Source organism: Castanea sativa, chromosome 6 (genome assembly GCF_040712315.1).
Source record: "Castanea sativa cultivar Marrone di Chiusa Pesio chromosome 6, ASM4071231v1".
NCBI classification, from domain to species: Eukaryota; Viridiplantae; Streptophyta; class Magnoliopsida; order Fagales; family Fagaceae; genus Castanea; species Castanea sativa.
The window spans coordinates 38989677-39013209 of NC_134018.1; the positions used below are offsets into that span (position 1 = coordinate 38989677).

General features: G+C 39.8%; 1 protein-coding gene across 1 annotated transcript; it reads right to left on the reverse strand.

The window, feature by feature from the left end:
* Positions 1-1710: 1710 nt before the first annotated feature.
* Positions 1711-8090, reverse strand: LOC142640810 (acyl-coenzyme A oxidase 3, peroxisomal-like). Its single transcript, XM_075815082.1, has 13 exons — positions 7512-8090; positions 6799-6916; positions 6585-6692; positions 6277-6449; positions 6053-6152; positions 5778-5852; positions 5431-5561; positions 4455-4590; positions 4256-4375; positions 3014-3160; positions 2825-2929; positions 2637-2738; positions 1711-2155 (listed from the first exon to the last, which is right to left on the reverse strand). The coding sequence occupies exons 1-13, from the start codon at positions 7985-7987 to the stop codon at positions 1913-1915; spliced, it is 2034 nt and encodes a 677-aa protein (XP_075671197.1). The 5' UTR covers positions 7988-8090; the 3' UTR covers positions 1711-1912.
* Between the last annotated feature and the right edge of the window lie 15443 nt (positions 8091-23533).

Genomic DNA, 23533 nt, shown 5'->3' on the forward strand with positions numbered 1-23533 from the left:
TACACAAAATTACAAACCGTCAAACACCCACAGACAGATGTAACATATAGAGGGCTGTGAAACAAGCTACATTAGAAAGAGTTACCTTGGACAGAAGCATAGCACCTTGTCTTTTATGTTTTTAACTTAGAATCGCCATCAATCTCCTTCTCTGTTTTTTTTTTTTTCCTTTGTTTTTTTTAGGTTTAGTTGCCAACAGCATAATTAATTACACTGAATAAAATATACTTTCAAATGTGAGAGAAGAATCAATAATCAGTCAAACACAGGAAAAGAAATTTAGATAGTAAAAACTTTGACTTGGTGAAGGATTAAACAAGTTGTAGAGATTTCACAACAGCATCACAATTCAAGAGATAAATGTTAAGAAATCATCTGTTTGATCCAGAAAAGAGAGAGAGAGAGAGAGAGAAGGATTGGAATCTGGCCAAGAGTCAAGAGAAGTATATTTATGACTCCTAATTCTGTTTAACAATGATGACCTTCAAAAGCATCAATCAAGGTTATATAATGGAAAAAATATACCAGAACCACAAAACCCTGAAGCTGAAACTCAACCTAGAAACATATATATTAACTAAAACCGAGAGGCAGAAAAGAAACAATTAATCATACAGTAAAAATATAACAAAACGAGCAGTCTTTAAATTTACTATGCTTTCACATAAATACACCAAAAATGTGGAACACAACCAAAACGTGTAGAGAGATGGTTAACGATAAACAAACAAAAACCACACAATTAGGAAGTATAAAAATATTTATATTACTCTAATTGCTTCAATATAGAAATCCCCCAAAATCTATAAGCAAAATGACTAAAAATATTCAAATACTAAACTAATCCCACCGAAGACCTTTCTCCTTGAAGCAAAAAGCAAAGATCACTAATCCCATCAACAAAATTTGAAGAAAGAATTGAGTAACTCTTGATGTAATGGTCACTCCACAAATATAAATTTTTGTGAGGTGTGGAGGGGCAAGGACCCAGGAATGAGTTTCACACATATATACACTTAAAATTAGGCTAGAGTAGAATTTTTATCTTGTATAAAAAAAAAATACACAAGAAAATGTGTGTGTGTATGTGTGTGTGTGTGTGTGTGTGTACAGGGGCGGTGCCACCTTAAGGCCAGGGTGGTCCTAGGACCGCCCTGACCTTGAAAAAAAAATTATATATAATAATTTACAATTTTTATTTGTCTACCCTTCAAAAAAATAATTGGGAACACTCAGTTTTTTTTATGCCAATAAAATTAAATTTTGCTCTATAATTTGTTCACATTTACTAGATGAAGATTGCTTGGTTTTGTACATTAAAAGAGATGTAACTTATAGCATTGATATGAAAACTCGTAAAAGGCAATTTTAAACTTTATGTATGTGCGTGTTTTTTTATTGTTGTTATTGTCAATATATGAATTTCTCTTTTTATTAGATTGTATAATTTATGTTTCTTAAGAAACACCCTGAGAAAAATTTCTGGAGCTGCCATTGTATTTTGTATATATATATATATAAACATTTTCTTATGCATTATATATGTAGTGTTGGTTGTTGAGTCTTCTTATGACAATACGCTATAGTTCAAATCAAAGGCAGGCGAAACAAAAGAAGAGTGAACAAGAGATGGACTGTTCTAAGTGTGACTGTGAAATACTATTGGAGGGGGGAAATTGGATGGGCTGTTATTAAACAAAACAACCGACATTAGACGAACTCATTTTGCCTTTGTATAAAATGACCAAACAAATTATTAATAAATAGTTACACAGAAGCTCGTCCATTTACATCTTTTATAGAAATAAATGTTTTTAGTCTGTCTTATTGACATAGCAGATAGCCAAAAGCAGTACAGTTTTGGTATCAGCTAAAAATGAGAGAGAATTGTGGCTCCTAGGCCAAGCTACTGCTAAACTGAAGCCCAAGCATTTGCATCGATCCAGTTAAAAGCTATAGGGCTCAGAAAAGCATCGGGGATGCCAAAGGAAGTGACCAAGGCAAGTGCATGTGGCCGTAGGTCACTGCAAAGTTTTGTCACTTCTTTCCTCACTGCAGCAGCATTGTCCATCGACAAGTACCCATATCGGAGGAAAGCAGCATCTTCTTCCAAGCAAATCAAGGCATACATGGATCTCAAGAGAGCTAATACATTCTGAAGGAAAGATAAACAAATATTCAGCAACTGAATTTTTTTTTTTTTTTTTTTTTACATTCTTCCACTTTAACAATAAAAGCTATCAAATCTGCAGAAATCATAGTTGCAAGCATACAATGGGATCATAATTAAACTATCAATACCCAAATTTTCAAATAAATACATATTAGTATCTTATAAACAACTTGGATCTTAGCATTATAAAAGCTTTGACTGCAGTTATACTGAAACCTCCCAAATATGCTAGTTATTATCTCTTAAACCAGAGCCCTTCTCATTCCATATTCTAGTAAAACCTAGTAATGGCTGCACATCATACATCTCTAGTGATATGATGAAAATATACTCACCCCACCCCAGTGAACACAACAGGACAATAAGGAACCGGTTTCAGATCTTTTAGAAATTCAATAACAAAACTTGATTATCAAATAAATATGATTATAGGCAATATATAAAAGCAATTACTAATAATTACCTTCAATGAACCTGCAGGTACAGTTGCCTCAGTCTGTATAAAGGTTTGCAGTAGCTCTCGTTCTGAATAAGCTCTGCCCAAGTCTTCTGCAAGCTGATAACTCTGGTGCAGAGAAGGGTAAACAACAATGAGAGAGAGGGAGAGAGAGGGGGAGTGATGCCTTGTAAGTAACAGAAACAAGTTCTCACCAAAATGAAGGCATACTCTTTGCTTTCTCCCTGTGCTTGAAATTGAGATACTTCAGCAGCAAAACGATTCAGTAGATCCCGCTCTCTTAAGAAAAATGCATCAGTCTGATATACACAAGTGGTGAGACATATCTACAAATTTAAACATCAATAACATATAGAGCAGAAAATTAGCTAAAATTATATTACTTGGAATTTGCTGCACCGAAGGGTAGAGCTTGTAAGTTGAGACGGGATGACAGGGCAAGGATTATTCATGTGTTCTAACCCAAATCCTTTAAATGGTTTGTTACTCTTCTTAGCTGCTATATATACTGCAAGCAGTGCCTTGCTGACCTGAAAAAACATATTTAATCCAAAAGTTCAACTGCTTCAGACATAATTCCACAAAAGGTAAAACTGAGTAGAATAATACTTAAATTAGTACAACGATTAAGAAGTAAACAGTAAAATTTCCTTTCAATGTTTCTCACTAAGTATTAACATATAAATTCAGTCAGACAATTAAGATTCAACCAATAGTTCAGCTCTAGAAGCATTATTAGCTGAATAATGATAACTGAGGATATGTTAGCAATATTCAATTTAAAACAATTTCAAGCATCGTTGCAGTTGATACTACTTCAATCACATCTATGTAAGGTCACCATTCTACCATCCATAAAAACAGACTTTACAGAAGCAATGGCTCACACACCACAACCTCATGCCCCTCTTTTCTTTTTTGTTTTATTTTGAGGTCACCCTCTTAGACAATATGTCATAAAACAACATGTCCATTCCTTGGAAGAGTATTTGGGGTGTGAAGGCTCCACGTCATGTGTCGTTTTTTGTTTGGACAGCTGCATGGGGTAGGGTTCTCACAACGGACCATTTGAGGAAAAGGGGCTGCACTATTATGGATTGGTGTTGCCTATGTAAATGTATTGGGGAGAGTGTGGATCATTTGCTTCTACACTATGATGAGGTTTTTTGGTTATGGAGCTTTGCCTTTAGATCTTTTGGCGTTTCTTGGGTTCTACTTAAAAGGGTTATTGACTTGCTAGCTGGTTGGACAAATTGGTTGGGGAAGCATTCTTCAAATGTTTGGAATTTGGTGCCACATTGTGTGATGTGGATTATTTGGAGGGAGAGAAATAATAGCATATTTGAAGATTTGGTGCTTTTTGGGGATAAGCTCTTAGAATTGTTTGTGACCTCTTTGTTTGATTGGTCTCGTGCGTGGGGTTTTACTTCTTCGAAATCCATTCTATTGTTTTTAGATTCACTTTTTTCTTGTACATAAGTTGCTTTGTGTTCTTTTGTTGCTTGTAAATATTTCCTTCATTTACTTCATCTCTTTGATGGAGTAGCTTCTTTTTAATACAAATTTTTCTTAGCTATCAAAAAATAAAAATCTTCTTTTAAAAAAAAAATGTAGACTTGATCTACCTGCTGCATCAGAACATTGTTGTCCCCCTCAAAAGTGGACTGCACATCATATTCACCTTTCAGATGACCAACAAGATTTTCAGTCTTCAGACCTTGTCCTCCACAAGCTTCACGACATTCCTGATACATTATCAATTGAACTTTATTGAGGCCAGCTTCTATAGATATAGCCAAATCAAAATATAGTTGAAGTTCTGACCTGAAGGTTTCTCATATTATGCCACGTGAAAGTTGCCTTGAATGCACTTGAAAGAACATGTATGAGTTTGTTTGACTCAGGTGTTCTCACAACATATATCTGTTTCAAATAATTTCCAGCAAAACTCATAGCATATCTGCCAGCAGGAGAAAAAAAAAATGAACAATGGGTCAGCAGCATCACTTGTACATAAGGATGGTTAACGTAATTACATAGCATATATTAATAATAGCATCAGGCCATTTATAGTCATGATCTAAAAGTAGAATATCTGCCATTCACCATGTATTAAAATAAGAACTGCACACTACAATATCAAGGCTAACTTAATTTTTCTTTTTTTGATTGTTGTGAGGCCAACTTCTTTTTCTTTTCTTTTTTTGATGACGTAGGAGAACTTAACTCAAATTAGTTGCACATTGAAGAGCATATTATACAACAATCCTCACTGTTAATCAAACTCCCATGAGCAATTAACCCCACCACCAAAACCAATTACCTGGTAATCAAGGGGATTTTCACCCCTAATGGGCTAAGCAATTTATCCTCATGCCCAGAAGTTTATCCTCAAAGAAATAACCTATGGGTTGTGTAAGAAAAGCATTAAATCCATTTCCAAGTTGACTATTTCACTAACATATGAAAAACTGCCAATAGCATTAGGATGTTCGTTTATAATACCAAAAGTGCAATGTTTATGAATCACTATGCTGAATAGGAAGGAATCTTTACTTCAAGATCAAACGGCAACATACTTAAACTTGCAGAAAAGACTGTATTGCAAGATCAATTACCCAAATATATTGTCACAAACAGCATATATACACTAAGTATACCAGGCTTCTCAAACCAGTAAAGCTAGAAACAGCATCAAATTACACTGCATGAATTGTAATTGAAAGAGCAAGAGAAATTTTTATTGTAAATCAATTTCAAAAAGATTTGATTGTCACAAAGCCATTATTCAAGTACGTACGTCTTGGCAAGCAGAGGCAACAGTCGCCGTTGATGGCTCGGGTAATCAAGCAAAAGGACTTCACGCCCATTTGGTGCAACAGAAAAGGCCCGCCTTGTCAGTGAGTACCTTATGGCAATCGCTAAGCCAATCTGATAAAGTAGAATGGTATAATATCAATCATAATTGATTTTAGTAGGAGTTGCATGAACCCAAAATTAACTTCTTCTTTTTTGGGGGTTGGATGGGAGGGGGAGGGGTTGTCAAAATTACACAAATGTTAGATTGACGACAACAACAACAACAAAAAACACAAAACACAAAAACAAAAGGTACCTGCAGTCCTTTGCTTAAAATATATATGTTACCTTTGACGCGTAGATTGCACTGGCTGAAATAGTTATACGGCCAGATGTCAAAGGGGCCAAGAATGCTGCAAATCTCTAGAAAAAGTAATTACAAATAAGAGATTGTTCATGTAATTATTAGTTCAAGCTCTAGACAATATCTTCTTCTACATGGTAGAAAGAAGATCGCCAGCCAAACAAAAGACATAGGCAGAGAAAAAGGAAGAAAGACAGAAATATAATGAAACAGGTGGAAAAGAAATGAGAAGACATTATCTATCTGGAAAGAGAACCACCTGATCCGGGTCTTTTATTGCACTTAGATATTGCCCATCCGGTGAAACATCAGCTACTGAATTCAATAAGTTCTCTCTGGGGATTCGCACATTGTCAAACCTGAAACATCTCCAAAGTATATATATATATATATATATATATATATATATATTGGATTAAAGAATTTTATAATGGCAGTTATTTGCAGATTATGTAATGTCTAACAACAGAGAGTAACTATTACCAGATTTGACCATTGTCAACACCATTTAAACCAATTTTATGACCACAATCAGCTATTCGGATGTTTGGACAGACGTTGCCATCTGCATCCCTGATTTGGGCAATTAATGCATGGACTCCTTGATTTTCCCCATTTATGTTGAGCTGGGAAAAGACTATAGTGTGTGTCGCATGCTAAACATCAAGAAAAGAATAGCATGTCAGTTTAGATGAATCAGAAGCAGGATTTTTAAGCTGTAAAGTAAACCTTGATAAGGGACAAGAAAGAGAAATGGGAAAAGTTTAAATAAAAAATAAAAAAAAACTTACGTTAGCTGCTCCTCCAATCCAATACTTCTGGGCAGATTCACAGGGAGTGTTAATGACAAATTCTCCAGTGTTAGAATCATAAGTGGTGACTGTTTCAATCCCTCGAACCTAAAATAATTAGCCTAGGAAACAATTAGTACAAACAACCAAGATAGAGAATAAAATGTTGTGCACAGGTCTAAAACCCCAAACCAATTAAACAGCTTTCACATACATTACTCCCGTGGCCTAATTCAGTCATCGCAAAGCAACCCTTGACCACATAATTTTCAGTGTCCCTCAGCCACTTGTCATGATGTCGTTTTGTGCCAAAAAACTGGATGGCACCACCCCTGAAATTTATTAAGAGACAACCGGAATGGCTAATCAATTTCTGTCCTATCATAACATCACTGAAAATTTATACTCGTGAAATATGTCCAAGAATTTTTTTTTTTTTGTTTTTTCCCTAACGTGGTGTTCAAAGCTCCTTGAGCACCTGACTATTCCCTCAGGTATGTGTAGTACCCCATCCCACACACAATACATATTTTGTTTAATCTATTTTCAGCAGCCATATGGACTATGAAGGTTAAGGCAACAATCATTCCAACCCCACTAAAAATTCTATACTTCTAATAGCCAGCATTTAGATGAAAACAATTGAATGTTTCACCCCTGTTCCACCATATTTGAATCTATTTCAAAATGCATTGACGAATAAAGCAAACAAAAAAAAAAAAGGAAATCACAGCCACATACCATCAAATCCCAATTCCAGAAAATTTAATCTCATTCACACACACAAACATAAACTTCAAACCTCAAAATGCTCATTTTATCATGTCCCAAAACATGTCAGCAACCAAAAAACACAGAAGACAAACTCCAAAAAACAACAACACCATCATGATCAATACAAAGAAAGAGAACAACATACATACATACCACAAAAAGAAATGAACTCCAAGCTTAATGGCGAGGGAGTGATCGAAAATCCCAACAACCTCCAAAAGCGCGAACTTCCTCAACTCAGCATCTGGATTTCTTTCCGTAAGCCAACCTTGAAAAACACCCTTTTCCAACAAATACAAAACCCGCTTCATGGTCATCTCTCGCTGCTGCTCCATGGACTGGTTATAGTCAGGAGAGAAAAACACCTTGTGCCCACGTTGTTTGGGATTGAAAAGCCGACTCTGAGTGATAAGGCCAAAGAGCCAATCACGATCAGGGATATTGTGAGAGTCGAGGTATACGCGCATGTCGGTGGGGTTGAAAGAGAATGGCTCGTTGAGGTCAGGAGGAGAGTAGTTGAGGCAAGAGTTGGAGGAGAGAGATGGTGCAGCTGAGAGCGAGGTGGGTTCACCGTGGTGGAGGAGGTGGCTCGTGAGGACTTGGGTGCGCCTTGTGATTTGTTGCTCCATTTTTGAGCTTGAGAGAGAGAGTCAAAATGTCGAGGATGAAGACGAAATGGTCGGACAATTGGAATTGGGATTTGGAAAACAGAGAGAGAAAGAGAGACGAAATGAGATATAGATATATGTATTTAATATTGCTGATAATAGGACTAGACAAGGTTAGGTGGAGGCTCGCGCGCGGTTAGTTATACATCACACTTGTTTTGTGAATTTTCGCTCCGTTTAAGTGGAAGAGAAATATTGTCTAAAGATAGTTTCATGTTTCTCAATGTTTTGGTGGTGCTAGAAAAAAATAAGTTAAAGAAAAAAATAAGTTAAAGAAAAAATATTTTTAGTCAATATAAAAAGTATAACTTATTTTAGGAGGTTGTTTTTCACTAATTTTTTTTTTAGAAAATAACTCTATCTCATAATAAGCTAAATAAGGGAAATTAAAATATTATTTTTCAACTCAAATATAGAAAAAATAGATAGGTATATAGAAAATATTTTTTGAAAAATAACTCATGTTCTAAAAAGCATTATTGCCAAAACAAGCAAAGAATTTGTCTCTTCTTTTTTTTTTTTTTTGAGAAAAGACACTTCTTTTTGTCACCTAATTGGTATTTTTTGTATTTTCAATGGAATGTTTAGGTTTGAAATTTTTTGTGGACAATGGTATTTGTAATTTACTTTTATGGACATGACATGGCATAGTTGGCACATTACATAATTGATAATAGGTTAATTTTTTATATTTATATCGCTTTAGAAAGTATTATCATACTGAATTTGTGTTAATTCATAAGTTTTGGAATAATGTTAAATAATTAATTTTGTGTTTAAAATATATTTTAATACATGAATATGTCATTTGTAGGAGAATTAATTTAAATCTAACAAGAAAGGCATAAGCGGATTTGTGCAGAGAATGATGCTAATGGACTTTATTTTTATAAGGACCATAATGAAATTAAATACTCAATGAATTATGAGTCCAATTGGAGCAAAAAAGTAAATGAAATTTGCACCAAATCTAAATTCAATTCGAGTCATGATTCCAACTTGTATCACTTTTAGTATTTTGGGCATTACTTTTAGCTTGATGAGCATATATATACTTGATCATGTTCAACAAATAAATATTTTTAAAACTTCGTACCATGGTTTGGTTCATGGTGCTTGACATGAAGCTTTTCTTGTCTAAGAGGTGATATTACATGTTTTCATTACACGTATCCACCCCTATGTGAAAAGGTGGATACATGTAGCAAAAACATGATAATTTAGCACAGTCCAAAGATAGTGATGATTGGAAAAGAAATACTATCTTCTAAACCTTTGTCAAGTGTGGGACCACAAATTACAAGGTTATCATTAACAGTGAAAATTGCATTAATGTAGTTTCTTCCAAACTTGTCTCTCTCTTAGGTTTGAAGTTAGTTGCCCATCCTAAACCCTATAAGGTTTCTTGGGTAGATGATTCATCTATCACCATCAAGGAAAGGTGTCTTGTTCCTATTCATATCCTCTCATACAAGGCTCAGATTTCATGTGATGTGATTCCAATGGATGTAGGACACATAATTTTGGGACGACCATGGCTCTATGATTTAGATGTCACTTTTGATGGTCGCTCGAACTCTTGTTCCTTCATGCACAATGGACAAAGGATTAAGCTTAACCTAGTCAAAACTAAGTTTATTAGTGCAAGTAAGGCTAAAGAAAAGCCCAAAAAGTAAAGTATGAACCTCATCAGTCCAAAAGAACTTGAAAAAGCTGTCAATCAAGACTCCATCATCTTTGCTTTGGTTGTTAAGGAAGCTACACTAGATAGTTTTGAAGAACCAAGAAAAGAAGTACTGTCAGTACTTCAAGAGTTCCAAGATGTTTTCCCTAAGGAGCTCCCAAATCAGTTGCCTCCTATGTGTGATATTCAACACGCCACAAATCTTGTCCCAGGAGCCGCACTTCCAAATTTTCCCCACTATAGAATAAGTCCTCCTCAACATGATGAAATGGCTAAACAAGTGGATGAGCTCTTGCACAAAGGATTTGTGCGTGAAAGCTTAAGCCCATGTGCAGTCCCTACACTTTTGACCCCAAAAAAAGATGAATCCTGGAGAATGTGCTTGGATAGTCGTGCAATCAATAAGATTACTGTGAAGTATCGTTTTCCTATCCCTAGGTTAGGAAAACGAGTCATGATTCCAACTTGTTTAACTTTTAGTATTTTGGGCATTACTTTTAGCTTGATGCTTGACATGAGGCTTCTCTTGTCTAAGAGGTGATATTACATGTTTCCATTACACGTATCCACCCCTATGTGAAAGGGTGGATACATGTAGTAAAAACATAATTTTTTCCCTTATTTAGGCTCAACATGGCATGAGAGAGACATTTTTCTTTTTCTTTTGTAATAGATATGATGGTGGATCTTGATGAAAAAGATCAGTGATTACCTTGAGAATAACAGTGAAAATAATTAGGATTATAGAGTGAAGTTTGAATCATCTAAATAACCCAATATGAAAAAGTTTATATACACAATTTTATTCCATAATTATATATAGGTAAAAATACCTTTTTTGTTCCCTATATTTTGGCCATGTTTTCATTTAAAAACAAAGTTTCTCTCCAAACTAGTTTGGAGAAAAACTCTTCAAACTTCTCATATATCTCTTTTTTGGGTGTAAATTTTAAAATCCAACCATTGAATTTCATGTTCCTTATGTTCTTAACATGTATATCAAATTTTGTTCAAATCGGATATTATTTACTATTTGATCAATTAACTTATTTTTTATATACAACTTTAGATTACAAAAACTTGAAATTATAACATTTATTTGATGACATAGCAATTGATCTTTGATTTTCTTGAAATTTTGTAAGCATTGAGGATGTAATAAGAACATGCAATGTAATGGTTTTATTTTCAAAATTCACACTCAATATAAATATATATATATGATGAGTTTGTAGGGTTTCTCTCCAAACTAGTTTAAAGGGAAACTTTGTTCTTCAAAAACCTTATTCTTAGTTTTTCATTTCTATTTTTTCAAATTATGCTTTATGTTTTTTCCCTTTAAATTATTTAACCAATCGACAATTGATAAACTTTTTTCACTATTTTATTTAGATTTGCAAATTGGCTTCTACTTAAATTTGACTTTGGGTTTGACGTTTGGAGAATCTAAATTGATGGACGATATTGGTTGTTTCATTTTTTATGAGTGAGATGACATCAGATACCAAAATGATAGCAAATTTAAAAATAAAATAACAAATATTAAGTTATAAAAAATTGATGATCAAATTGAAAATATGCCACCAAAAAGGCTTTTTTTTTTTCCTTATATATAACACCCCTCTTATATGGAAGTTTCTCCAAAACTAATTTAAAGATAAAACCTTGTCCACATTATAATGGGAATGGCAGGCTGGCAGGCATAGATTGAGACGTCCATTAAAAGAAATGGATTAAGACATGAATTTATAGTTTTAAAATTTTTTAAATAAGTATATGTACCTTTTGTAAGTACACAATTGCACCTGGACCCAAAGACAATCACGGGCTCAGGCCCAATGAGCCTTAAACAATAAAATTTGTAGAGTGTGGGCTTGAAACCTAGGTTAGAAGTACTGGGAGCTTGATAACAGGCTTTTATAAGTAAATACTAGTAAATAACGAATGATAATTGCAAATGGATCTCCTTGGACTTGAGCCGAGGACTACTTCTTTATTGCTTCTCTTTCTTCCTTAAAGATTACAATTCTTAATTTCTTTCTTAGTTCCCGCGCCTCCTCCTCTCTGGCCTCCATCCCCCTTAAATACTTCCTTTCGTGCCACTTTTTGGACAGTGACTAGAAGTTTCAGCCCTACTATTCAGGGGTCACTTCCCCATTAATGCGGCCAGGGAGGTAGGTGCAGTGCCTTTAATGCGGAGGTGGCAGCCTTTGCCCTTGATATTTTCTTTAGCACTGGTGCATCTAGAAGGTTCAGGGTGTCCCCCTTTAACCATTAGTCTTTCCAGAGTTGTGCCTTGACCTTCATAATGAAATCTTGAGTTCTCTTGGATCGGTCCGAGGAGGAACTCACCCTCGGTTGTATCCTCGGAACCTCGGCATATGGGCCGATTCGTAGAGTTTAATTCTGGAGCAGGTCGGTCCTTCATGCTACAGTCCAAAGGCCCATATGCCCATTTGGGTCCTTTTACTCCCCACAATAGCCCCTCAAAACTCTATTTTTCATCATCCGAGGAGAAAAGTAGGGTTTTGATCCAACGAACACTTTCCCCACACTTTCTGTAAATAACTACACGTGTGAAAACCATTTCGCGTTCCAGAGGGTGCCACTTGGCGGTTTTATTTTCAAAAACGCGCGCATTTATTACCGTAAGTTATAACTTGTCCCCCATGTTCAACGGTAAGATGAGCCTCCAACGGTCCTTGTTACTCCGTGAAAATTTGGGCGGGACAAATACAATTTCGAGGCCGCTTCCCACACGTCGTGACGCTTCGGGAACCTGCGCCTTCATTTATTTCTCCAGAGGCTAATCCCATCAAAACATCAATAATCACCTTTTGTCTGCACAAATCCGTGGAAACTCGCACAACTTCAAGTCTGTAAGTTCCTGTTCCTTTTTTCTCTTAACCCTTTCTCCTCGGACCCTGTCCTCGGCTCTCCTTATAATCATTCTCCCTCTTAGAATTTAGCCTTTCGTTCCTTTCTGATGGGAAATTTCAAGTGTCTAGTTGATACCGCCGCTGGGATGGAAGGCTTTAGAGCCAAGTATCGTATTCCCAGCGACGTAGGTTTAAAATACTGCCCGGTGGAAGCCGTGGTTGGTTCTAGGAAGGCTGGAGAGGTTATCATCCCAATGGTAGCCTTTGTAGAAGGTGGGATGACCCTCCCAATGAAGCCTGTAACCAGGGAGTACCTCCGCAACCACCGGTTGTGTCCCGATCAATGCGCCCCAAACGTTTTTAGAGTTTTGGGTAGCGTCGACGCTCTAAACGAGCAAATGGGTCTGAACCTCACCTGGCATGATGTCGTCTTTATGTACGAATGCCACAAACTCACTGGAGTCGGTTATTACATCAAATCCCGCTCCAGCGTAGTTAGGTTGATCTCCTGTTTGCCCAAGTCCAATAAAGGCATGAAGGATGACTACCTCATCGTCTCTGGCAACTGGCACGACGGCCCCCACTGCCCAGTTGAGTAGGGAGTTCCAGGTGTGATACCTTAGGATTTAACTTCCCATCCCATAACTCCCTAAATCATCTAGGAATGTGCATTTGCATTTACTTGAGCGTCTACCTTTACTTTATTATATGTTCTGCACCTCTGACCATGTTTGTTTATTTGGATGTTTTTCTTTGTAGATAAGCAGAACGTACGCCCTCGCTTGAGCCACTGCAACATTGCAGATTTGAATAGAATGCTACGTTCCGAGTTGTTCGTCAGCAGAGATTTACAACTTAGGGCGGCCCACTTGATTCTGGGGTACGATCTCGTTTCCTCGGACTTCTAGGAGATCGAGAACGCAATAATCGCGGATGACTGAAGGCGTAGGAGAATCAACGTAGCCAGACCTCACTTTTTGGCCGATCACGACATCCCTGACGCCCCTCACACCGTATTGTACACACAGCCCATCGCGGCCATCCCACTCGCCATGCACTCTCAGGAAATTGCTGTCCCAGAGGAGCGAATGTCTTCCTCGAACACATTGGACGAGGAGATAGACCAGTTTCGGCTCGAGGACTCCCCACGACCTCATGGAAACCCATTTGTTATCCTCTCCAACGAGGAAAAAGAAGAAGCCGAGGCCTCTGGGATCGTGGGTCTAGTGATAGCGAGTCCAGAAGATAGTTCTATAGAAGAAGAGATGGACAAGCTGAAGGACCTCATGACCGATAGAGGTGCCTGAGTGGCAAAGAAGGGAGCAAGGGGGTCCCAAGCTCCCCCTGCCTTGCCACCACCCCCTCCTCCAGCCGAGCCAAAACCTCCCACTGACGATTCTAAGAAGAAAAAGAAAGTGGATGCCGAGGGGGCTGGTGGCGAGAAGCCAAAAAAGCTGAAACAGCAGCCTCTGCTGGCCCAGCAGCAAAAGCTGGACAAAGGCAAAGGACGCGCCCGCTCAATTGAAAGTGGGGAGATCAGGGATGTGGCCAAGGTGCGCCGAGCACCAGCCACCTGGTCTCCTAATTTGGGGCTGGACGGGGCCCCAATTCCCTGCCATTCCAGCATTAGGGCAGTCCAACAGTGCTATGCCCATCACTTGGCCGAGGTGCTGGAGTGTCCTCTTCTGCTGCCTAAGGACATAGAGTCCTTGGAGAAGATGGGCTAGCCGCAACTGTTCCTCTTGTTAAAAAGGGGTTTAACTCTGGTAAGTTCCATCTTGCACTTATATTCAATATTGATTTGTAAACACTTCACTACATTTAACCTCCTAACATTTTTGCAGTCCATCCAAGAGGTTTTCACAGCCGAGAAGTTCGTGGATAACTCTCGGAAGCGCGCTGGGATGGAGCAAGAGCTAAGGCAAGAGACAGAAAAATCTCTAAGCCAGGCCCTAGCAGAGAATGGGAAAATCACGTCCCAGCTGGCCGACTTGAAAAGAGAAAGAGATAGTGACAAGGCTAGCTTGAAGACGATGGAAACCCAAGTGGAGGGGCAGCGTAAGCTTCTCCGTCAAAAAGAGGATGAGCTCCCCCAAATCCACAAGGCACGCTTTGACTTGGAAAAAGAGCTTACGCTAGCAAAGGAGGAGGTTTGTGCCCACAAGCACACCCTAAAGGCCGCGAAGAAGGCCAGTTATCAGGAGGGGGTGACCAGAACGCAAGAAGAGCTGACAGAGGCTTTTGCGGCCTTGTGCCGAGAGTATTGTCAGCAGGTTTGGGGAAAGGCTATGAATACAACAGGGGTTCCTCAAGCTTCCGAGCTGAGGAAGCCCGAGAACATCTGGCTTCCCCTAAACATACAGGAAATTGAAGACCCTCCTGTTGCTGCCTCTCCTGCCCTTCCTCCCGTGGTGCAAGAGCTCGTTCCTGCTCCTACAGAACCTGAAGGTTCCCATAAAGAGAAGGACGAGTGCGGTGGTGCCGAGAAGGAGCAGATCCAGAGCGTGGAGCCCCTCATTCCTTCAAAAGACAAAGGGAAACAAGCCTTGTCCACCTTTGAGATGGAATTGAAGAGTACTGAGGCTGGCAGCAGCTCCCTTCAAGACCCCCCTTCCCTAGTTTAGGGCCTAGTATAGGAACTTTCTCTACTTCCCTTCTTTGTATATAATTAATGAAGAAAATTTTTATTCAACTTTCGTTCATGTTGTCTTTATTTTACTTTATTCTTTTTGTGCTTGCCATGAAAGTTTGCAATAACAAATAGTTAAAGGGAAAACAGAATAAATAAGTATAACTCCACCATGCAAACCACTATGACTTCAAAACAGTCACATAACTTAATTTAGATATTAAATGATGTCACAGTTAGACAACTCACATGACGGTTAAACCTTTGTAATCTGACATATTGTTTTCAGACCTTTCCTTACAAGAATTGGTTTAACACTCAAGAATGAAGAACTTAAGATCCAAATTAATGAATGGTGAGATAATGATTTCCATAAAACATGTGATAAGAATAAGAACAATGACAAGATATTAAGAACAGTGACAAGGTTTGTGGTCCGAGGACTACACTTAACCAAGTTTCTGTTTGATTCTTAAGAACAGTAACTTCAAATGTTAATTTTCCCAAAGTAGGAGGTCCGAGGACCCGACATAACTAAGGTTCTGTTTAACAAATGATAAGATATCAATTTCCACAAGGTTTGTGGTCCGAGGACTACACTTAACCAAGTTTCTGTTTGATTCTTAAGAACAGTAACTTCAAATGTTAATTTTCCCAAAGTAGGAGGTCCGAGGACCCGGCATAACTAAGGTTCTGTTTAACAAATGATAAGATATCAATTTCCACAAGGTTTGCGGTCCGAGGACTACACTTAACCAAGTTTCTGTTTGATTCTTAAGAACAGTAACTTCAAATGTTAATTTTCCCAAAGTAGGAGGTCCGAGGACCCGGCATAACTAAGGTTCTGTTTAACAAATGATAAGATATCAATTTTCACAAGGTTTGCGGTCCGAGGACTACACTTAACCAAGTTTCTGTTTGATTCTTAAGAACAGTAACTTCAAATGTTAATTTTTCCAAAGTAGGAGGTCCGAGGACCCAGCATAACTAAGGTTCTGTTTAACAAATGATAAGATATCAATTTCCACAAGGTTTGCGGTCCAAGGACTACACTTAACCAAGTTTCTGTTTGATTCTTAAGAACAGTAGCTGTAAGCGTCAGAGGTACTCATAACTTTGAAATGTTAATTGACAAAAGCACATTTTATTAATAATAATACCTTCTAAGATTATTTACATTCCATGGGCGTGGTACAATTCTTTCATCTAGGTCAGCTAGCCGATATGACCCTATGCCTGCTACTGAAACAATGCGATAGGGGCCTTCCTAGTTGGGTCCTAGCTTACCCCAAGCTGGGTTCTTAGAAGTGCCTACAACTTTTCTTAGTACAAGATCACCAGGTGCAAGTGGCCTTAGCTTCACGTGGGCATCATATCCCCGTTTTAGCTTCTGTTGACAATAAGCCATTTGGACCATAGCTGCCTCGCGTCGTTTCTCAAGTAAATCAAGACCTTTCTCCAGGAGTCCATTGTTATTCTCCGGGCTAAAAGAGCTCGTCTTTAGGATGGGAAAACCAGATTCCAGAGGTATCACCGCCTCGGCTCCATAAGTCATGGAGAATGGTGTTTCTCTCGTGGACCTGCGCGGTGTGGTCCGATACGTCCACAGAACATGAGGGAGTTCTTCTACCCATCTGCCTTTCGCATCGTCCAACCTTTTCTTAAGCCCACTGACTATGACCTTGTTAACGGCCTCGGCTTGCCCATTTCCCTGAGGATAAGCTGGGGTGGAGTATCTATTTATGATACCCATGTCACCACAATATTGCCTAAAGGCCTTGCTGTCAAATTGAACGCCATTGTCTGAGATAAGTGTGTGTGGTATACCGAATCTAGTGACAATATTTTTCCAGACAAACTTCTTGGAATCAACATCTCTGATATTTGCTAAGGGCTCGGCCTCAACCCATTTAGTGAAATAGTCTGTTCCCACAAGAAGCCATCTTTTGTTTCCTGCAGCTCTCGGAAATGGCCCCACTATATCCAATCCCCATTGGGCAAAGGGCCAAGGACTGGAGAGAGGGTTAAGAACCCCACTAGGTTGATGAATATTTGGGGCGAACCTCTGGCATTGATCACATTTTCTGGCATAGTCTTGAGCCTCTCTCTGCATATTGGGCCACCAATAACCCTGAGTCAGAGCTCTATGGGCTAAGGACCTTCCCCCAGTGTGGCTTCCACAAATCCCCTCATGCAGTTCCTCCAGTAATGCTTCCGTTGATTCAGGGTGCACACACAACAAGTACGGTCCTGAGAAGGATCGTTTGTACAGCTTCTGGTCCTCGGACAATCAGAAACGTGGCGCCTTTCGACGTATCTTTTCTGCTTCAGATTTATCCTCAGGAAGGATATCATTCTTAAGAAAAGCTATAACCGGGTCGATCCAACTAGGTCCAGGCCTTATCAGATGAATGTGAACTGTGCTGACGACGGTAAGAGTTGGCTCCAACAAATCCTGCACGAGGATAACCTTGGGCAAGTCCTGAGCCGAGGACGTCGCCAACGTAGCCAAAGAATCTGCATGGGTGTTTGCACTTCTAGAAATATGAGCTAAGACGAAGGAGTCAAATTCAGCTTGCTGACGTTTGACCTGGGCCAAATATTCCTGCATTCTGGGGTCTCTAGCCTCCATGGTCCCCATGACTTGGCCGACCACTAACTGAGAGTCCGAGAACACATGGATTTCCTTTCCACCCATCCTACGTACCATCTGCATGCCTACCAAGACTGCTTCATATTCGGCCTCATTGTTAGTAGCCGAGAATGCCAACCTCAAAGATTTTTCGAAGACAATTCCCTCTGGGGACATTAGAACAAGTCCAACTCCAGACCCTCTCTGATTAGCAGCCCCATCCACATACACTTTCCAAATCGAAGGCACTGCGGCCGTGATCACTCCAACTGATTTTCCATCCATGTGTGCTTCTTTTAGAGTTTCTTCTAACAGTGGTTCAGTAAACTCTGCCACCAAGTCAGCGAGGACCTGGGCCTTCATCGAGGTGCGAGGCTTGTATTTAATGTCAAAAGCCCCTAAAATGGTTCCCCACTTTGCCACCCTACCAGAGTAATCGACGCTGCGTAACACCGCCTTGAGAGGCAATTGGGTCAGAACCACTACGGTGTAAGACTGGAAATAATGAGGAAGCTTGCGCGTGGCATGAACTACAGCCAGAAGTGCTTTCTCTAAGAGCAGATAGCGCACCTCGGCCTCATTCAAAGACTTACTAACATAGTAGACCGGTCTTTGCACCCTGCTTTCATTCCTTATAAGGACCAGGCTGACCGCGTGGACGGCCACTGCCAGATAAGCAAACAAGACCTCGTCCGCCTCGGGGCGAGACAAGATGGGTGGCCGAGAAAGATACTGCTTAAGTTGCTGGAAAGCTAACACGCAATCCTCGGTCCATTGAAACCCTTTCCATTTATTCAACAATTGGAAGAAAGGACGGCATCGGTCAGCTGACCGAGAAATAAACCTATTCAATGCAGCAATCATTCCAGTCAATTTCTGGATCTCTTTTGGGTTCCGAGGCGGCTGCAAATCCTGAATAGCCTTGACCTGCGCTGGGTTCACCTCTATGCCTCTGTGAGTAATCATGTATCCCAAAAACTTTTCGGACCCCACGCCAAAAGAGCACTTTGAGGCGTTAAGGCGCAGCTTGTATTTTCTTAGCACCTGGAAGGTGTCGGCTAGATCTTTGACGTGTGAAGGTATTGTTTTGCTCTTCACCACCATATCATCTACATACACCTCAATGGTCTTCCCTAGTTGCTGTTCAAACATTCTTGTCATCATTCTTTGGTAGGTAGCCCCAGCATTCTTTAACCCGAATGACATGACCTTATAGTGGTAGTTCCCTGTTGGAGTAATGAAAGCAGTTTTCTCCTGATCCTCCAATGCTAGTGGAATCTGATGGTAACCCTGGAAGGCATCCAAAAAACTCATTCGAGGATGTCCGACAGTAGCATCCACCAATTGATCAATACGCGGCATTGAGAACGAATCCTTGGGGCAGGCCTTGTTCAAATCTGTGAAATCCACACATACTCTCCACGTTCCATTCTTCTTTTTAACCACAACTGTGTGCGCCAACCATTCGGGGTAGAAAACTTCTTTAATAGCCCCAGCCCTCTTGAGTTTGAGCACCTCTTCCTTTACAGCCTCGGCATGCTCTTTGGAAGAACGCCGAGGTGGCTGCCTTCTCAGCACAATGGCAGGGTTAACATTCAAACGATGACAAATGAAGTTCGGATCTACGCCTGGAGCCTCATAAGGGTCCCACGCAAAAATATCAATATTGTCCTTCAGAAATTCCAACAACTCCATCTTCTCCTGGTGTGGCAAACGTATGCCGACTTGGAAGAACCTCTTTGGATCATCGGCTATCAGGAACTTCTCTAACTCCTCACAATGATCCTCCTCTCCTGTCACCATTCCAGGTGCATCAGGAGCTGTTAACTGCTATAAGTCTTTGGTGATCGAAGCCGAAGACTCGGCTTCTGTCTGGTGCAGCACTGCAGCCGACATGCATTGCCTGGCCACCGATTGGCTGCCGAGGATTTCTTCAACACATTCCCCCAAGGGGAACTTAACCTTAACATGCAAGGTAGAGGAGACAGCTCCAAGAGTGTGCAACCATGGCCTGGCGAGGATGGCTGTATATGGAGAGTACGCGTCAACCACAATGAAATCCACCTCAACCGTTTCTGAGCCGGATTGAACGGGCAAACGGATCTGTCCCTTCGGCACAACGGCTCTCCCTTCGAAGCTTATAAGTGGCGAGTCATAAGGAGTAAGATCTTCCAGCTTCAATCTTAACCCCTTAAATAGATCAGGGTACATGATATCTGCACCGTTGCCCTGATCTATCATCACCCTCCTCACATCATAATTCCCTATCCTAAGCGTAACTACAAGAGCATCGTCATGGGGTTGGATAGTCCCTACCTTATCCTCCTCGAAAAACCCCAAAACGGGCAAATTTAGCTTCAACCTCTTCGGTCTGCAGCCCGACTCCTCGGCCTGAGGATGTGAAACTGCCATCACCCTGGTGGGAGCCGAACCGGTCCTGCCGAGATGAATTATTCCTCTGATTGTTTGAGCCAGATTGACTGCCCGGCCCCCCAGGTTGGCACAAGTGTTGCTTCAGTTTTCCTTCACTGACAAGCTGCTCCTAGTGGTTCCAAAGGGTCCGACAATTCTCGGTAGTGTGGCCCACATCCTGATGGTATTGGCAGAAAAGGTTCTGATTCCTCTTCGTAGGGTCTCCTGCCATCTTACCAGGCCATTTGAAGAAGGGTTCCTTACGAACTTTCTCCAGCAGCTGATGTACTGGTTCTCGGAACACAGTGTTCACGACCTGAGGTGCTGCCGAGCCGGACTGCCCAACGTAATCTCTCCTCGGCCTGTTATTGTGGTACCTGTCCGACCTGAAATCCCTTCTCTCCTGCGGGATAACCTTCTCCTTACCCTTTCCTTGCTGTTGGTCTTCCTCCACTCTCTTGTACTCGTCAATACGGTCCATGAGGCGACGTACGCTGCGGACGGGCTTTTTAGTCAAAGACTTTCTCAAGTCGTGATCAGTAGGAAGGCCTACCTTAAAGGTATTGAGCGCCACCTCATCAAAGTCGCCATCTATTTCATTAAACATCTCCCAGTAACGGTCGGAGTATGCTTTCAACGTCTCCCCTTCCCTCATGGTCATGGATAACAACGAGTCTAATGGCCGAGGTACTTTGCTACACATAATGAACTGCGAAGCGAATGCTCTAGTAAGCTCCCCAAACGAACCTATAGACCCCGATTTAAGGCCGTTGAACCACCTCATAGCAACAGGTCCCAAGCTAGAGAGGAAAACTTTACACATCAGGGTCTCGTTGTGAGAGTGCACCGCCATCCTCTGGTTAAAGTGACTCACGTGCTCCACCGGATCAGTCTGGCCATTGTAGATGGTAAAGGTGGGTTGAGTAAACCTCCTAGGGAGCCTCCCCTTCTCAATCCTCCGTGAAAACGGAGATTTGGAGAGTTGGTGCAACGCCCGACTCATAGCATCGTTCCCTAAGCCCCTGGAAGGAGCCTTCTTGCGTTTGCGAGCTAGCTGGTCATCCTCCTCACCATAGGACATTGCACTGGGGGGTGAGCATGATCTTGAGCTGTAGCTACCTCCTCGTTCCTCCTCTGAGGAAGGATTAGATGAGGATAGTGAAGACCTGCGTCTGGCGCGGCGTAACTTTCTCTTCAAACGATTAATCTCCTTCTGCATGACTTTAGCTCCATTCCCATGGGTGGAGCTGCCCCCACCATGAGTATGGCTAGCCCCGGGGTATTCTGTATGGACGCTTTCCTCACGATCCTTTCGACGCTCAAGACGCTCGAAAAGATCCTCCGGCTGTGATCCCTGTGACTCTGCATGGTGAGAACCCAAGCCTGCCATAGTATCCCCACTCCTTCTAGACTAGATTCCCACAGACGGCGCCAATTGTAAGTACACAATTGCACCTGGACCCAAAGACAATCACGGGCTCAGGCCCAATGAGCCTTAAACAATAAAATTTGTAGAGTATGGGCTTGAAACCTAGGTTAGAAGTACTGGGAGCTTGATAACAGGCTTTTATAAGTAAATACAGGTAAATAACGAATGATAATTGCAAATGGATCTCCTCGGACTTGAGCCGAGGACTACTTCTTTATTGCTTCTCTTTCTTCCTTAAAGATTACAATTCTTAATTTCTTTCTTAGTTCCCGCGCCTCCTCCTCTCTGGCCTTTATCCCCCTTAAATACTTCCTTTCGTGCCACTTTTTGGACAGTGACTAGAAGTTTCAGCCCTACTGTTCAGGGGTCACTTCCCCATTAATGCGGCCAGGGAGGTAGGTGCAGTGCCTTTAATGCAGAGGTGGCAGCCTTTGCCCTTGATATTTTCTTTAGCACTGGTGCATCTAGAAGATTCAGGGTGTCCCCCTTTAACCATTAGTCTTTCCAGAGTTGTGCCTTGACCTTCATAATGAAATCTTGAGTTCTCTTGGATCGGTCCGAGGAGGAACTCACCCTCGGTTGTATCCTCGGAACCTCGGCATATGGGCCGATTCGTAGAGTTTAATTCTGGAGCAGGTCGGCCCTTCATGCTACAGTCCAAAAGCCCATATGCCCATTTGGGTCCTTTTACTCCCCACACCTTATATATATATATATATATATATATATATATATATATATATATATATATATATATATATATATATTATTTTACTAACGTATGCCTTTAGAGCATACGTTAGTAAAACCAATTTAGGAAAATTTTTATAAGAAAATAAAAAAGTGATGAACCTTTTTTTTTTTTTTTTACAGTTTTTTCAACTTTCAATAAAAAAGTTTCATAAAATAAATGAATAATGTATGCCCTTAGGACACACATTAACCGAATTCATATATATAAACTATCAATAATCTGAAAATGGTAGTGTGGTACATTGATAATTGATACTAAAAAATTGTTGGGTAAATTATTTAATTGGTTTATAATCTTTATACTGTTTGTCAATTTAGTCATAGACCTTTCAAATATGTCAATTCGGTCTCTAAAATTTTGGTATTGTGTCAATTTGCTCAATGATGGATGAAAAATGCTCACCCTTATTATTAAGAGCAGAGATCATTTTGACACAATACCTAAAAATTATAGACCAAATTGACACATTTAAAATATCAGGGACTAAATTGACATGCATTGTAAATGTTATGGACCATATAAATAATTTACCCAAAAATTTATTTATGTGATCTGTGTCTGTTTTGGGGATTACATTTAAAAAAATAGTTTTATTCATATACGTTTAACAAAAATGAAAATAAATAAATAAATAAATGTTAGATTAGTTATAATAGGAAATTGTTAGTGGATGCCTAAGAATATTGGTTTAGAAACTATTTTTAAGAACATTTTATGATAAAATAATAATAAAATAATTGTTTTTACAACTTTTTATATTATCCATGATAGTATAGTGTCAAAACTATCCTAATATGATTTATTAACAATGGGTCATGCTAACGAGTACTCTTAGGGCATTGGTTAACAATCTATTTTAGAAAAAATTTGATACCACTTTTATAGAAAATAAAAAAACTGTCAAAATATTAATTACTTTTTTTTTTCATAAAAATTTTCTTTAAATAAATTATTAACAATTGCCCATTCGTTAGTATTTTTCATTAACAATTATTTTAAGGATATCCATTGACATAATCCAATTAGCAATTGTCTCCAAAATACATTTAACATAATCCTTTAATAGATTTTTCAACTATCTATAAAAG

Bases quoted from the DNA above. Each gene is read 5' to 3' on its own strand.
- LOC142640810 (XM_075815082.1), bottom strand. From the start codon at position 7,987: ATGGAGCAACAAATCACAAGGCGCACCCAAGTCCTCACGAGCCACCTC. The intron at 6,693-6,798 runs GTATGTGAAAGC...TAATTATTTTAG, and splicing joins AATTAGGCCACGGGAGTAAT to GTTCGAGGGATTGAAACAGT. The intron at 2,930-3,013 runs GTAATATAATTT...TGTGTATATCAG, and splicing joins TTCGGTGCAGCAAATTCCAA to ACTGATGCATTTTTCTTAAG.